The sequence below is a fragment of the Vipera berus genome, assembly GCF_964194415.1.
Source record: "Vipera berus genome assembly, chromosome: 1".
Lineage (NCBI taxonomy): Eukaryota > Metazoa > Chordata > Lepidosauria > Squamata > Viperidae > Vipera > Vipera berus.
The window spans coordinates 15,701,900-15,717,868 of record NC_138202.1 but is presented as its reverse complement, the minus strand read 5'-3'; the positions used below and the strand labels follow the sequence as shown (position 1 = coordinate 15,717,868).

Below are 15,969 nucleotides of genomic sequence, written 5' to 3'. Positions count from 1 at the left end.
GGCTCCTAGGCCGGGTCGGTCCCGTCCTTCGGGCGTTCGGGGAGCGGAGAAAGAGCGAAGGCGGTTGGGGAGGAGGGGAGGGGGAGGCAGCAGGCCGGGCAGCGATGGTGGGGCTGAAAAGGGGAGCGGCTGGGGGGCTGAGGGGGAGCCAGGAGGAACAGCTGCCTGGAGCCCCCCTGGACCAGCCCTACGGGTGAGTAGGAGGAAGGCTGGCGGGTTGTGGGCGCTTCACAATTGTCTTTGTGTGTTCCTTTCTTGCATTTGATTCGGGTCAAGGAAAGGAGCTCCTTCCCTCCGATAGACTGCCTTATCAACTGGAGGCTCTTGTACTTAATAACACAGACAGTTCTGAAGTCGAGTTGGGTAGGACCTGACTAAATCCAGCTCATGCAGGATCTTGAAGGTTGGAAAGGCAACAGCTGTCACCCACCGCCTTGTTTTGGGTGATGTGTTTCCTCTTAACGTGGAGGAGAATTAACAGAGCTCCTCCTTATTTAAGTCTGTTTTATTTAAAAACAGTTGAGCCCTAATGACTCTCACAAATTGCTTGGTCGGTGAGTTCCACAAGGTATATTATACATATTGCTGGTCTTTTTATCACCCTGCACTTGGGACATCTACCATCTTTCATTGTATCAGGGCTTTATGCTGTTTTATACGTCGGTTGTCTGAAGAGGTTTGTTGTAAAAGGCAATCTAACTTTTTTTACCTAAGTAATAGCATACAGTATCTAAATGCAAAACAAAAAAAACACATTACGTTATTTCCTATCCATAATCTAATGGCTTTCTAACATTTCACTTTTTAAGCTTTTTTTCCAACCTTTCTTTATTCAAAGATTGAGGAAATGGTCAGCTATCAGATGAAACTGGATGCAAACTTGCTGAGAATGATGGGTGTTGTAGACCAATACAATATATTAACTTTGGGCATAGTTCCTATTATTTTTTTTCTTTATCCATTTTAAAGGAATACTCACCCATAATTATTAATTGGAAATATGATTGATTTACTTATGTATATGATTTATATAGCCACTCATCTCAATAGCAACTCTGGGCAGCTTCCAACATTTAAAAACAATGCAATAACATAATATAAAGCAGAAACAGCTCAGAAGTCAAACCAACCAAATAACTACATCATTGATTTTAATAAACATTCTGGCTCTTATTCACACAAACACATCCACATCTGTAGAGCCCCTCTCTCCCCTTCCCCCAAAAAACCTGGTTGTGGGAGCCAGTCTCATTTAAGGAAGGACCGGATTGCAAAATGTAAAGCTTCCTTGCATATACCATAGAAAGCAACGAACCAAAGTAACTTGATGCAAGTTACAAAAACAAAAACCCACAATTTTCCTCAGCGCTTCCTCTCCACAGCGGTCAGATTGCCACATTAACACAATGTTTTCTTGTAGTTTGACTATTGAAGAAGAAGATGGCTTGCACTGATCCAGATGGTAGCTATTTCCATTCTAAAAAAAAGTTAATACCAATACCAATATTCCTCTTGTTAAGCAAACAGGCAAAATGACAAAACTATACAGCAGGGGTCTTCAAACATGGCCCTTTTCTGACTTGTGGACTTCAACTCCCAGAATTCCTCAGCCAGGCACGCTGGCTGAGGAATTCTGGGAGTTGTAGTCCACAAGTCAGAAAAGGGCCAAGTTTGAAGACCCCTTGCTATACAGGTAGTTCTTAACTTGTGACCATAGTTGAGCCTGAAATTTATGTTGCTAAGCAAGATAGTTAAGTGAGTTTTGTCTCATTTTACAACCTTTCTTGCCACAACTGTTAACTGAATCACTGCAGTTGTTAACACAGTTGTTAACTGGATCTGGCTTCCCCATTGATTTTGCTTGCCTGAAGGTCACTGAAAGTGATCACATGACCCTGGGAACTGCCACCATCATAAATACAAGCCAAATGTCTAAATTTTGATCATGTGACCATAGGGATGCTGCAGCAGTCATAAGTGTAAAAAGGCCATAAGCCACTTTTTTCAGTGCCATTGTAACTTCAAACAGTCACTAAACAAATGGGTGTAAGTTGAGAACTACCTGTAGTGGGAAAGGAGAAAGTTATCTTCTTTTAGATCTCTCCAGGAACCCCAGCAAAAAGGTTTCTTGTCCTGGAACATTAGCTGCAAAATTCTTTTGAGAAAATGCTGGAATTAGTTACTGTGAAGAGGAAAATAACAACACTTTTTTAGCCTCACTCCAATCTGCCATGAGGCTTAACTTCTGGGAAGATGATAAATTATAATGGAAAATCAAGTGAGGGGAAATGGACTTGATTTCTTTGGAAGATTTAATCCCATCAGCCAGATTTTTCTTTGATAAACGTTGACACGAAGTTGCCATATATTGAACTCTGAGGGAATGAGATGAATGAGTCTGGACTGCCAGATGGAAATACTTTGCATTGCCTTTATGTAGGACTTCCCAAGCTCTTCTACAGCTCTGAGGCTCCTTGCAGGTCCCCCAACCAAGCATAGGTGGTCCTCAAACTTACAACCATTTGCTTGGTGACCATTTGAAGTTGCAACAAAGTCAATGGGGAAGCCAGGTTCACTTAACTGTGTTACTAATTTAACAGTTGCAGTGATTCACTTAACAGCTGTGGCAAGAAAGGGCATAAAATGGGGCAAGACTCACTTAACAAATGTCTTGTTTAGCAGCAGAAATTTTGAGGTCAATTGTGGTTGAGGGTTGAGGACTACCTATATAACTAGGCTTCATACAATAGCCTGGCCATCTTTTGTCACCTGCAGGAGGGTTGAATTACCAGTACTTAGGAAAGACTAACTTATTATCCTTTGCAAGAAGGGAGTTGCAAGATAAAAATATAGGCATGGAAAATGTGTGTAGATATAAGCATTGTTCCTAACAGCTCAATAGATCCTCCATGTTTAAGAGCAGGCTATTTCTGAACACTTTACGGTAGGAGAACAGGAGAAGAGTCTTACAGTCTCTCTTGCTCTTCCTGACCATGGATGAAGATTGCTTAGGTCTGGCTGGGTGTTGTTTTTTTCTCCTGCAGTTAGCTGTGCTGTCCCTTGGAAGCATTTGCAAAAAGAGAAGATAGAGTCTATAAAGAGTTAAACCTTTGATTTGGAGGGGGTGGATTTTTTTCTTTTGCAGAAGGATTGAAGATTGCTTGCCCCCTCTGGCCACCCCTTCAGCCAAGAGATTCTCTCCAGCCAAACGGAAACAGTACTATATTGACCAAGCCATCCGCAACTCAGACCTCATTCCCAAGGCTAAAGGGAAAAAGAGCCTCCAGCGTCTGGAGAACAGTAAGTGGTTGGTAGGCAGGGCTTAGAAACCCTTTGGTAACTAGCTGTTATCTCTTGATTACCTATTGAACTGGTCAAAATCCAGAGGAGCCTTTTCCAACTCAGTGCGTTTCAAAGGTTTGGACTATTAACCACAATCTCGCTGGCTGAGAATTCTGTTAGTTTTGACCCCAGCACTTTTTGAACTGTTCAGTTCGGTTTTCCTTCACTGCTTATCAAAAAATCTTATTGAACTTTGAGGACAGGAGGTAAGTCCCTCCCTTGAGTACTGTCATAATGTCTTAAGAGTTGCTGGATAAGTGGTCGTAACGCGAGGACTATTTATGTTATGAAAACCATACTACTGAATGATCTTTATGTCATTTCAACAAATTACCATTTCTTCAGTTTTCAATTTAGGAGGAGTACTCCGGCAGACTTCCAAATATGTTTTTAGTACACAAGGCAATTGCTAAGTCAATTTAAGTGTCCCTAATGAGTTTGCCTCTCATTACTCAAAGATAAATCCACTTTTATCCTATTTTGGATAATTGATGACTAATGAATCGTTCTTCATTCAGGCCAACCAAGATTATTATCTTCCAGAGTAGTTGGGATTAGCTGCTCTCTTATTTTTATATTAAATGTAAATATCCAGAATGGTATGAGGATTGAAGGTTGAGGATGAGGTATTGAAGACCTCTAAAGTGCCTTCCGTCTCTTATGATTCTGTGCTTGAATAGCCCAACCGGGTAGCTGTTAGGGCCAATCTGGCTTGCTGCTGCTTGAGGCAGGCTAAGGTGATGATGCTGAACTAGGCATCAAGAGAGCTGGGTTCTAGTCCCACTTAAGCCACAGAAGCTGATTGGCTGACTTTGGCCAGTCCCTCTTTCTTAACCCAGCCTATCACACAGTATGGTTGTTGGGAAGAACAGAAGAAGTAAATACTAGTTGAGCAGTCTTGAGTTTCTGTACAAAAAGAGAGATACAAAGCTAATCCATACCGGTAGTCCTTGACATACAACCACTCATTTAACAGCCGTTCAAAGTATCAACGGCACTATAAAAAAATTAATTACAACCGGTCTTTGCACTTGCAACCGTCACAGCTTCCCCAAGGTCACATGATCAAAACTTGGACATTTGGGAACTGGCAAGTGTTTACAATGGTTGTAGCATCCCAGCGTCATGTAATTGCCATTTGAGAGCTTCCCAGCTTCCAGTCAGTGGGAGAACCCAGATTTTCTTAATGATCACTGAACAACGGCAGTGATTTACTTAACAACCGTAGCAAAAGAGGTCATAAAACCAGGTGTGATTCACTTAACAACTGCCTTGCTTAGCAATGGAAATTCTGGTCCCAACTGTGGTTGTAAGTCGAGAATTATGTGCAATTAAACGGTTGTTGGTAGCATGATGTTGAGTGTGCCATGCTGCCCACTGATGTCCCTAAAAGGGTCACTATTAAGTTACATGCATGAAGCTTCATATTTCATTATTTATTAATTCTGTGCATTTCTAGCACGTTACCTAATGACCCTCCTCGAGCGGGATGACTGCACCAGTGAAGATGGAGATCTTGCCCATCCTGCCCCACCCAGCATTTTCACTGAGGCCTGCAGCAATGCGACCTATATGAAGGTAGGGCTCTATTTTTATTTTTTTTCTTTAGCTGATTCCTCTTCCTTGGAAACAGAATCTCCCTCCAAGCCCAGTTTTGCATTTTCTTTTCTTAACTGACGTCACTGGATGGTGATGTGGTAGAGGTTGAAATATAGCCTTCGGGTGAGGATTTAAGTCAGGAAATGTAAGGAACCTGCCCCCAGAGTGATGGTACAAAAATAAAATAAGCTGAAAACGTGACAATGCTATGCATGTCGAATCATGTCTTTATTTCAAAGGATTATAGTTTATGGGTGAGTCCATGCTTTCAGCAAGAAGGCTCTGTCCACTGTAACTGTGCTGCTAGAGTTCAGCAATTGGGGATAAAGGGAGAATTGGAGTGGATTGGACCAAGCTTCGGTCCCCAAACTAATGTTTTTTCCCTAACGGGGAAAAAGCTTTATACAATACCAAAAAAAAAGTTGTACTGGCTGTGGAGCTGTGGCATTTCCTATTTCATTGAAAGCAAGATAGAACATAGAATCATAGGGCTGGAAGGGACCTTTGTGGTCTTCTAGTCCAACCCAAGACCTCATATCATCCCTGTCAAATGGATGTTCAGTCTATATTTGAAAACCTCCAGTGAACACTCACAACTTCGGGAGGCACGTTATTCCATTGGTTAATTGTTCTAACTGCCGGAAAAATTGTCCTTCTAGGTTCAATCCCTTACTTCTTGTCCTGCCTTCTGGTGCTTTGGAGAATAAATCAATCCCCTCTTCTCCGTGACAGCCTCGCAGATATAACCCAGCAGAGCTCTGGATTTTCCTGCTCTGAGTTCTGCCTCCTTTTGACCTACGCCAGCCAAATTCTGGCCAGAATGTCTAGCAAAAGCAGAAATTGAAATCCCTCTGGGAGGCACCTGGTTGCGGGAATGTTGGGATAATTAGCTAGTTTTGATTTCTGTTCCTCAAAGAAGAACTGAGTGGCAGGCTCTAGGAATGATCCCTGATAGTTTTTTTTTAATTAGCTTTTAAATTAAAGAAAGGGGAGTTACCCAGGAGGCCAGCTTCTGCCGGATGTCCTGGGGTGGTGCACCCACATTTGGTGATGTAATGTATGAGGAATGAGCAAGGTGGAAGGGAGTGTTATGTGGCGAAGGACAATGGAATAAATATTACAGGATAAAGTGTTGCTTAGTCACACTTCAGGCATTTTTACTGTGCAGTACTTGGGTGGTGTTAGGTTTTCTTCAAGTGCCATGGAAACAAAGGTCTTTCTGCAAACCTGGGCAATAGACAACTGGCAACAGGGTTGAGATTTGCAAGATGATGTAAGAAAAATGACACTCCCTGTTACGACAATGAGGAAGAAAGCTGGGGGGGGGGGGGAAACGACTCAGTCACAGAGGCAGAGTGGTGTAACAGTTAGGATGTTCGACTCCCAGCAGGGTGGTCTGTTTGCAGCTACTTTATTCTCTACCAACCAAAAGTTATCCAGTTGAGTTTCTCACAGGGTTGTTGTGAAATAAAACTGAAAGAATCATAGGGTTGGAATGGAAGTGAAGGTCTTCTAGTCTGGTCCAGGAATCCTCAAACCATCCAGGCAAAAAAGCAATCTAATCTTTGCTTGAAAACCTCCAGGAATGGAATCCTCCATAACTCCATTGTTGTTCCTCTGCCTAATAGATCTCATAAAAAAGAGATTCCTCCTTGGTTTGAGTTTGGATCTCTCTTTTTACAGTAAAACCTCCACTTGTTAGTTCTTCTCCGACCCTTAGGAATTACAGGGAATGAATTCCCCCATCCTCTTCCTTGGGACAGCCCTTCAAGTACAGGTATTCTACAACTTATGACCAGTTACTTAGTGACTGTTCGAAGTTACGACGGATCTTCCTAGGGATATTTATGACTCTGTTCCAAAGTTACATCAGCTGCCCCACCCCCAATCGCAATCATTTCGGACACTCAGCAACCATCTCTCATGTTCAGCCATTTGCAATGTCCTGCAGCCATGTGACCACATTTTAGGGTGTTTTTGTCAAAACCTGGCATTTACTTCTGGTTATTTGTCAAAACCGGCCAAAAGCAAACAAATGGCTCACTTAATGACCGTGGCATTCACTTGACAACTGCCATAAAAATATATAAATTCAGGTGTGATGACCTGCTTTACAACCATCACAACTTACAAGCAGGCTCCATTATGGTCATAAGTTGAGGACTACCTATATTGAAATACCACTGCCACATCTCCCCTTAGTTTTCTCTTTTGGTTATCATGCCTAGATCCTTTGATAGCTCTTCATAGGATTTAGCCTTCAAAAGCCTCACCATCTTTGTCATTCCTAGTTCCTCAACATCCTTCTTCCATTTTAGGGCAAGTACTAGAACTGGATCCGTTACTATGAGTATTTTCACTGCCTTGTGTACCTAGAGAAAATGCAGAATGTACAGGAAATACATCTCTTTTCCAATCTTCATTATTATTAATAATGCTTCAGGGCTAGTTACCCTTCCTTTGAAAATACTTCATCAGCTGCATACCGTATTTTTTCTAGCTTGCCCAAACTGAAAATAAACTCAACAAAGAGAAGAACAGTCTGGAATTGAGTGCCCTTTATCAAAAAGAAGCTACATGGTGGAAAAGACTAAGAAACCTCTCTCTCTCCCTTAAAATATCACTTTAACTCTGGATTTGTATATAGTGCTAAACAAGGATTTCTTCAAACTTGGTGTATTCCCCAAATCAGCTGAGTTTATATAACACATCTGTCAATGCAAAAACATCTGATGTTAGCAGCATGAAGACAGAAACCTTAATAAAGCAGAACCGAGCAAGCCACTTTAGGCTTAATGTGGCGCAGCATGCTAGTTTGGATGTATTTATGGTGTTTATGGTGATAGCTAACAAACAGTCCTTTAAAATCTTCCCACCCCTTTCCATTTATCGTACTTCCATTAACTTAATTAGGTAAAAAGCCTCTCTTGATGTAGCCATCAATGAAGTGGGCTAATGCATGCAGCCTTGTGTGATCCAGAGATGACATTTGCCTTGATTACTGCAGATGGCAGAAGACAGGAATTGAAAATGAGTTTATATTATATATTTATATGTTTTGTAGATCTGGAACGATTTCATGAACCAGTCTGGGGAAGAACAAGAGCGAGTCCTCCTGTATTTAGAAGAGGAGACTTCAAAAAAACCGAAAAATAAAGCTGACATCAAGTGGAAAGGTATGAAAAGACAGTGCAAGGACATTATGGCCAAAAAGCATTGGACATAAATCAGGGAGTTTGAAGAGGAGGCTTTTTATCTTGTTGGCTAAAAATGGAACACCCATATCCAAAGCCAGTCTACCTGTGAAAACCAATCAGACAATTGGAAATTGTAGGCTTTTGCCTTGGGGAAAATGAGATATTCTTCCAGAATTGTTTGGTGTATTTTCTGTTTCATTTTTTCTATCTCTTCTTCCCTCTTGTTAACAGAGCATCCTCCGTTCACACCTAAAGATTGTTTTCAGCGCATCAGCCGACGCTTACGAACCACCCTGAAACGAAGTCGGATTCCCATGGTACGTTGTATAGGCAGCAACAGAAGTAGTTTATGCAAGTAGTCCTCAACTTGTGACTGGCTGCGTAGCGATTATTCAAAATTACAGCAGGCTATTTTTGTCCTGGGTTCAGAGTTCCAACCGCTGCCACCCCACAGTCTCAGAAACTAGCCTGCATTTATGGCCATTTGCAGCATCCCGTCACCATATGACCAAGATTTACGTTCTTTGCCGGAAACTGGTGTTTACTGGTGCAGACAATGAATTCACTTAACAACCGCACATTTGTTTAACCATGGTGATTCACTTAAGCACTGCTGTAAAAAATAAAGTTGGGCAAGGTCACATGGTGACCTACCTAATGACTGGCACAACTTAACAATTGTAATTCTGGGTTCAGTTATGGTTGTAAATCAGGGACTATCTGTATTTAGGGCTTGTTTCAGAGCCTGGTTTTCTTACAAAGTAAGTAAACTACTATCCTGCTTGGCAAATAAACCTCTGATTCTGGTTTGTACAGGTGTTCTCAACTTATAACAGTTCATTTAGTGACTGAAATTACAACGGCATTGAAAAAAGTAACTTATAACAATTTTTCATACCTATGACCGTTGTAGCATCTCCATAGTCACGTGATCAAAATTCAGGCACTTGGCAACTGACTCACGTTTATGACGGTTGCAGTGTCCCAGGGTCACGTGACCACCTTTTGACAAGCAAAGTCAATGGGGAAGCCAGATTCACTTAACAACCGCATTACTAAGTTAACAATTGAAGTGATTCACTTAACAGCTGTGGCAAGAAGAGTCGTAAAATGGAGTGAAGTTCACTTAACAACTGCCTCGCTTAGCAACAGACCTCTTGGGCTCAATTGTGATTGTAAGTCGAGGACTATGTATAAATGCACAGCAATTTCTGCTTGTCCTTTCTTATTTTCTTACCTCTTCCCCAGTGAGTTTATCATTATATAAGAGTATCCAGCCTGTCTGGGAAGATCTTGTGATGGGATGGCAGACCATGCTGAACTGCAACCTCTTTATCACCTTTATTTTTCTTTTATTTTGATTGTTCAAATTGCTGGGGGGGGTGTTTCTGGATCTTTGCCACAGACTTGTGAGGTAGACTCATTACATAGTGTCATATTACAGAGGGGGAAACTGAGTTGAAAGCAATCCCATTTTATGGGGCCTCCTGTGAGTTGGAAGCATAAGTAAGATCTGAACTGGAGGCTTTCTGATCAATAGCTCTGTTTCTGAACCACTCTGTTGCATTAGTAAATATATGAGTCGAGTAAGTATGTTGCTGTTCCTTGTTGTAGATGTAGATCAGTACTTTTCAACCTTGGAAATTTTAAGATGTTTGGACTTCAACTCCCAGAATTCCCTAGCCAGCCAAGCTGGCTGGGGAATTCTGGAAGTTGAAATCCAAATATCTTAAAGTCAACCACAGTTAAAAAACACTGGTGTAGAGTTTCCCTGTTGTAGATGGAAAGACGTAGCTTTTTGCTTATTTTACAGGAAACCTTGGAAGGCTTGGAGGAGGAGTTGCTGGCCTTTTTCTCCACTAACCCTCATGCTGTCTACACAGCTATGATGGACAATAGGTAACCAAAAGCGAACCTATTGCTGACTGCTATTATCAGCAGTGGCTTCAGTGGCATTTAGCACACAAAATCTTGACCAGAGCATCAACAAGTGTGTGTATTTTGAATGCTGAGAGCCTGTTAGGACGTTCTCCTCAAATGGCCGCCATGAGAGTTTACAAAATGGCAGCTGGGACAGGCTTAATCAGTCACCAAGGCCTCCTCTGACACCCTAAAATGCTTGTTATCTCCTGAACTTCTTTCTCTTTTCATTTCTCTTTTTCTTTTCATTTTATGGGGAATTCTTTACCAGACCACTGTGTTCTTTTTAATTACTGAACCTGCCTATGGAATTTAGAGACTTTTTAATATAGAAATGAAGATGTTGCTAGAGGCCTGACTCCTCATTTTGCGAGTGGCAAGCTTCCCATTTCCCTTTTGAGTTAAAATAATGTATGATAATGATGGTAGTAATTAAGTAAGGATGAATAGGAAGCCTGCTGAGTGCCAAGGGAACTATCCAGAATCACTATAATTTTCCCTCAAGCTAAACAACACTCAGGAAAACCTCTTAAAACAAAGTCACACTTTTCTTCTGGAACTTTGAAAGTTGAGGTTTTCTGTTCTCATTTTCTAACTGTTCTGATCCAATTTTCAAACTATCCTGCCATTGAATTTATTTGTGGCCAATTTGATAGCCTCTTTTTTTAAATTGCAAAGAATTCTGGAGGCTTTTTCTGCAAAACCAAGATGGGAAAGAGATGAAAAGAGTCAAGATAATGATTAGAAGGCATATTAAAAAGGGGGTGGGGCTTCAGTTACAGCCTGGGTTGCCTTCTTGACTTTTTTGACCACTGTCACCACAGACTTTCCTGCAAACCAGTTGCATTGAATGACTGTGCTGGTCCGAGTCTTCTAGCAACCCTAATTAGAGCTAAGAGAGTTTCCTAAAACAAACCCAATAGACTGAACATTTAAGAAGAAAACATCATCCGTTGTAAGATGGTTTTCATGTAGGAAATCTCTTTTGACTCTAAGCAATACAGGATAATTGAACCAAAACTTGTAGTATGCTAAACTCTCTGGCATCTTTGAAACCTGTTTCAAAATCCATGCAGCATGAAACAAGACCCCATAATCTGTGTTAAAATATGGTGATTTGGCCATGGTTGTTTCTGCAGCTGGCAGTAGTAAGAATGGGAAATGGGCTTGCCCCACTTAACCTACAAACAGTCTGTGACTTACAACCATTCGTTTAACAACTACCTGAAGTTACAACAGTGCTGACAAAAGTAACTTACAACCAGTCCTTGCATTTAGACCCATTGCAGCATCCTCACAGTCATGTAATCCAAATTTGGCAACCGGCAGGTATTTATTTTATTTTATTTTATTTTAATTCCATTTATATCCCGCCCTTCTCCGAAGACTCAGGGCGGCTTACAAGCTTAGCAGTAGCCTTCATTCTATGTATATGCCTGCTTATTAGGGGTTTCACACACACCCCAAGCGGCATTATTACAAAGTCAGCTTAATTGCCCCCAATAATCTGGGTCCTCATTTTACCTACCTCGGAAGGATGGAAGGCTGAGTCAACCTTGAGCCTGGTGGGATGCGAACCTGCACTAATTGCAGGCAGCTGGTGTTACTTAAGGAGGCATTAGCCCACTGCTCCACCAAGGCCATTTATGATGGTTGCAGCATCCCAGGATCATAGGATTGCCCTTTGTGACCTTGCGAGCCAGCTTCCGACAAGCAAACTCAATGGGGGAAACTGGATTCACTTAACAACGCTGCAATTCACTTAACCAACACGTCAAAAGTCACAAAACTGGGCACAACACATTTTTTTTTAATTTTAATTCCATTTATATCCCGCCCTTCTCCGAAGACTCAGGGCGGCTTACATGCTTAGCAACCATTTAACAACCATGTGCATTAGCAGTGGAAATTCTGGTCCCAATTGTGGTTGTAAGTCGAGGACTACCTGCAGTGCCTCTAAAGAGGGACATTTGAACCTGCTTTTCCACAACTGTTAGCTCCTGTCTTGGAGTGGCCAATGTTTTATAATCAAGGTTATATTTTGTGGTGTTTTTTTTAACTTCCTAAGTCTCTTGAGGGCTGGTGGGAGACTGACAGCAAGGGAAAAAGATTACCAGAATAACAGACTTAGAAGGGACCTTGGAGGTCTTCTAGTCCAACCCCCGGCTCAAGCAGGAGACCCTATACCAGTGATGGCAAACCTTTTAGAAACTGAGTGCCCCAAAACCGGCCCCGCCTGCCCCCACTCCACTCCTGCTCCACCCCAGCCCGGCCCTGCTCGCCCACGGGGCCACCCACTGCATCCACGGCCCATGCAGATTGCCCAGGTGGCCCAGCAGTGCCATGGCAGCCATGTCCTCCACCCACACCCTGCAGCATCATCTGCGCGTAATGGGGCACAAGGGCAGAGTCTTGTCACTGCTGCCCGGCTGCCATGTACTTGGCTGCACTGCTCTGTGCCGGCTGTGCTCGGAGGAGTGACTCTCCTCTGGGGGGGCCTGCTGGTGAGGAGGGGGCCACGGGGGGAGGTGGGCCTGGGGCAATGGCGTGAGTGCCCACAGAGAGGGCTCTGAGTGCCACCTCTGACACTCGTGCCATAGGTTTGCCACTACTGCCCTATACCATTGCAGACTAGTGGTTGTCAAATCTCTTCTAAAAAAACCTCCAGTGTTGGAGCATCCATAGCTTCTGGAGGCAAGCCTTTCCACTGATTAATTGTTCTAACTATCAAGAAGTTTCTCCTTACCATGTTTTCCCCAAAATAAGACCTATCCCGAAAATCAACCCTTGCTTGACTTTTACGTGTGTGCCTAATATAAGCTGTACCATCAAAATAAGCCCTAGTTAGGAGCCTGTGCGGCTAGCCACCCACCCATTCCATCTGGTTGTTCACGGTGGTGCCACCACAAGGTGAGGTGAGGCAGGTGTGGGAGGCGGTGGAGCTGCCCCATGCACCCCGCATCTGCTTTCCTCAGGGCCCCTGCAGCCAGGCCTCCCACGCCTCAACACCTTCCTTGCCTCGTGGCAGAGGCACCAACAGCCCTGTCCAGCAGGAGCTCCTGTGGCTGCTGCCGGCTCACTTCTTCTGTGGCCACTTGCCGCCACTCGACCATGTTGGCATCCATCCTCCATTTCCCCGGCTGAGGCCTTCAGGAAAGGCCTCTGCAACCAACAACAGAGTCCCAGGTTGATGGATGCGTTGCCCCCCGGGCTCCGTTTCACTGGCAGAGGCTTCTACAGTCGAGAACAGAGGCCGGGATCAACATACATGAGAGGTGAGATGGTTGAAAAAAATAAAACATCCCCCCAAAATAAGACCTAACTCCTCTTTTGGAGGCAAAAAAAAAAGACCGGGTCTTATTTTCAGGGAAACACGGTAATTCTAGAGGAGGCCCACCCCAAAACTTGTAGTCCACAGTTTGTTTCTGCTTTTTAGAACACTTAGGGGGTGTTTGGAAATATGAAATAGCCAGGTAAGGCCTTGCAGCTGTTTGACACCTGTTTCTTCTTAAATCTTTTTTAAAAAAGCTACTGCTAGTCTTGGTGACTGTCAATGTTTTGCAGCAATGTTTTTCAACCGTGGCAACCTTTAACCTCAACCTGGGTAGAGAATTTTGGGAGTTGAAGTCCATACAATCTAAAGTTGCCAGTGTTGAAACACATTGTACTCTGGCTTTCCCAAACATACTGCCTTAGAGTTAGAATTAACTCTTTTCGATGATAATTACTGTAGTAACTTTGAATGATTATTGTCCTAGGGCAGGGGTAGGCAACCTCGGCTCTTTTATGACTCATGGACTTCAACTCCCAGAATTCCTGAGTCAGCATAGCTGTCCTAGGGAGTCTCTTAAAATGAGTAAGATTTGATGTCCTATTGCGTTTCTTCATCTGGTCTGATCTCTCTGGGAAGAGAGTCCTTTGCCATCTCCTGGCTTCCCAACTAAATGTTCTTCATGTGCAAATAAGATGAAAGCTATCAGAAGGGGTTTCCCTTCCACAAATTCCTAAGTGTTAAATGCCATTTTCTCTTTCTTGCAGCTTTGAACGGCTGCTCCTTCATGCCCTCTGCCAGTACATGGACCTCGTCTCTGCCAGTGAGAAACTAAATTCTAATATACATGTGTATTTTTATATTTTTAAGCTTAGTTGTTGTTGGTTTACTGCTATCTCTCCCAACCAGTAAGGGCTAGGCCACAAGGAGCTGCCTCCCAGTTTACAATCTATCCTTCCAGGCAGATGGTTAATCAGGCCATTCTTGAACAGCCATTTAAAGGGACAGTGTGAAAGTTTGGTAAGAAGATTCTCAAATTCTTGGTTAAAATTGTAGCAAACACACAATAGCCCCAATATAGGTTCTAGATAGCCTGACTTAGTGTCAAACTTTATTTCCAGTACCAGAATTCTGATATATAATAATAGTAATGTGCTCACCAGGCATGTATAAATTATTTTCATTTCCCCTTAATAAATACAGCTAAAGTCTCCATAAATATAAGGAGCAGAATTTCAAAGTCAGTAAAGCACGGCGCAACTTCATGGAAGGATTAAAGTCCAGCACCTCATAGATTGGAGCTACCATCATGGAAGCAGCTTGACTTTCTTCCAAGCTATTTTCTATTTAGTTTTGAAAATTTACATATTGTTCTATTGTTTTATCATTCCTGAACAGTTTCTGTCAAAGATGCTGGTAGGAAGCAGAGATAAGTGTTCCCTTTCTGCAGCCAGAGAAGATGTAGATGTTTAATGGGTTGTGTGGTCAATGGGGGATCCACTGAGGAAGGCTATAAAAAAAGTACATGTGGTTATTGCAAACTATTGTGGATATTTTGGACCAGATCTGCCTCAATGGGTGCTTAGCTGTGAGTGGTAACATTCAAAAGTAGGGATCTTCCAGCAACAGGTTAGATTCAGCTTACATTTGCCTCCTTAAGTTGTATCCATCTTGACAAGCTTGCGTGGCATGCTGGACTGCTTATTGGGTGTAGTTACCAGGCCTTGTAGACACTAATGCCAAAAAGAGAGGATCAGTTTTATACCCAGTTTAAGAATTTTATGAATTTTTGCCATATACCATATCCTGCAATATTTAAAAAAAGGAAGGTAACATAGGGTTAACTTTTTCTGGTCACCTACAGGTTTTCTGCAGGCAGAGCATATGGACTATTATGTTGCCGCCCTATGGCCAGTACACTGCAGATAATATTTTCATTTAAGTCTTCTCCCACCCTTTAGGCACTGTTACTGCTTTTTTTTTCTTCCCCACCCCATGTATGGATGAGAAAGATAGCTTTCTCACACAACCTGTCTGCAGTGGCTGCAATTTCAGCTGAGCCATTGTAGATTTTGTGTTTTTTCTGCATAGTTTTTTTTAAAAAGAACAATTATTCAGCCTTTGGAAAAGAAGGTAGAGGTCTGCCAGAAACTGCTATTCTAATCTGGGCAAATGGTTATTGTCTGCTGTGGCTTCACCAGGTAAGTAATTAGCCTGGATAGTAGCAGACCTGGTCACTTTTAGCATGCAAAGGGGCTTTTGAGAGTGGAGAAAGGACTTGGCTCTGTAAGGATCATCATGATGTCTATGGGGGCCTCAGAATTTGCAAGATAACAGGCAAAGGAACCTGGTCAAAGCCCGCATACAAAAGAGGTGGGGCTTGTCTTGCAGGGTCACACCTACCATCTTGCAAATTTGGATCTCCCATGTACCTTCACCTCTCCATGCAGTATCCTTAGGAAAGGAACTGGTTAATTCTTGTAGCATCTTCTTCCCATAGCACTTTTGCCAAACTAAACCAAGTTTATGTTGTGGAATGTAGTTTAGATAGTTTGGTTGGGAGGAAGAAGCTGAAGACAGCTCCTCCCTAGAAGTTCTCAGAGTGTATCTTTATTGATGATAGTAGTTTGCTTTAGTTTG

The 15,969-nt window shown here is 42.6% G+C and overlaps 1 protein-coding gene across 8 annotated transcripts in view; it reads left to right on the top strand.

Annotated features, from left to right (window-relative positions):
- Window positions 1-15,969, top strand: part of R3HDM4 (R3H domain containing 4) — a 29,081-nt gene continuing 13,112 nt past the window's right edge. For all 8 annotated transcript variants that reach the window (XR_014028657.1, XR_014028658.1, XR_014028659.1 and 5 more), the window contains exons 1-7: window positions 1-193; window positions 3,146-3,300; window positions 4,802-4,920; window positions 8,006-8,117; window positions 8,370-8,455; window positions 9,952-10,037; window positions 14,097-14,152. Coding sequence is in view for 5 of the 8 variants with exons in the window: in XM_081345616.1 (XP_081201742.1) it covers window positions 105-193; window positions 3,146-3,300; window positions 4,802-4,920; window positions 8,006-8,117; window positions 8,370-8,455; window positions 9,952-10,037; window positions 14,097-14,152 (703 nt within the window). In the remaining 3 variants the exon portion in view is untranslated. The remainder of the gene's footprint in view (window positions 194-3,145; window positions 3,301-4,801; window positions 4,921-8,005; window positions 8,118-8,369; window positions 8,456-9,951; window positions 10,038-14,096; window positions 14,153-15,969) is intronic.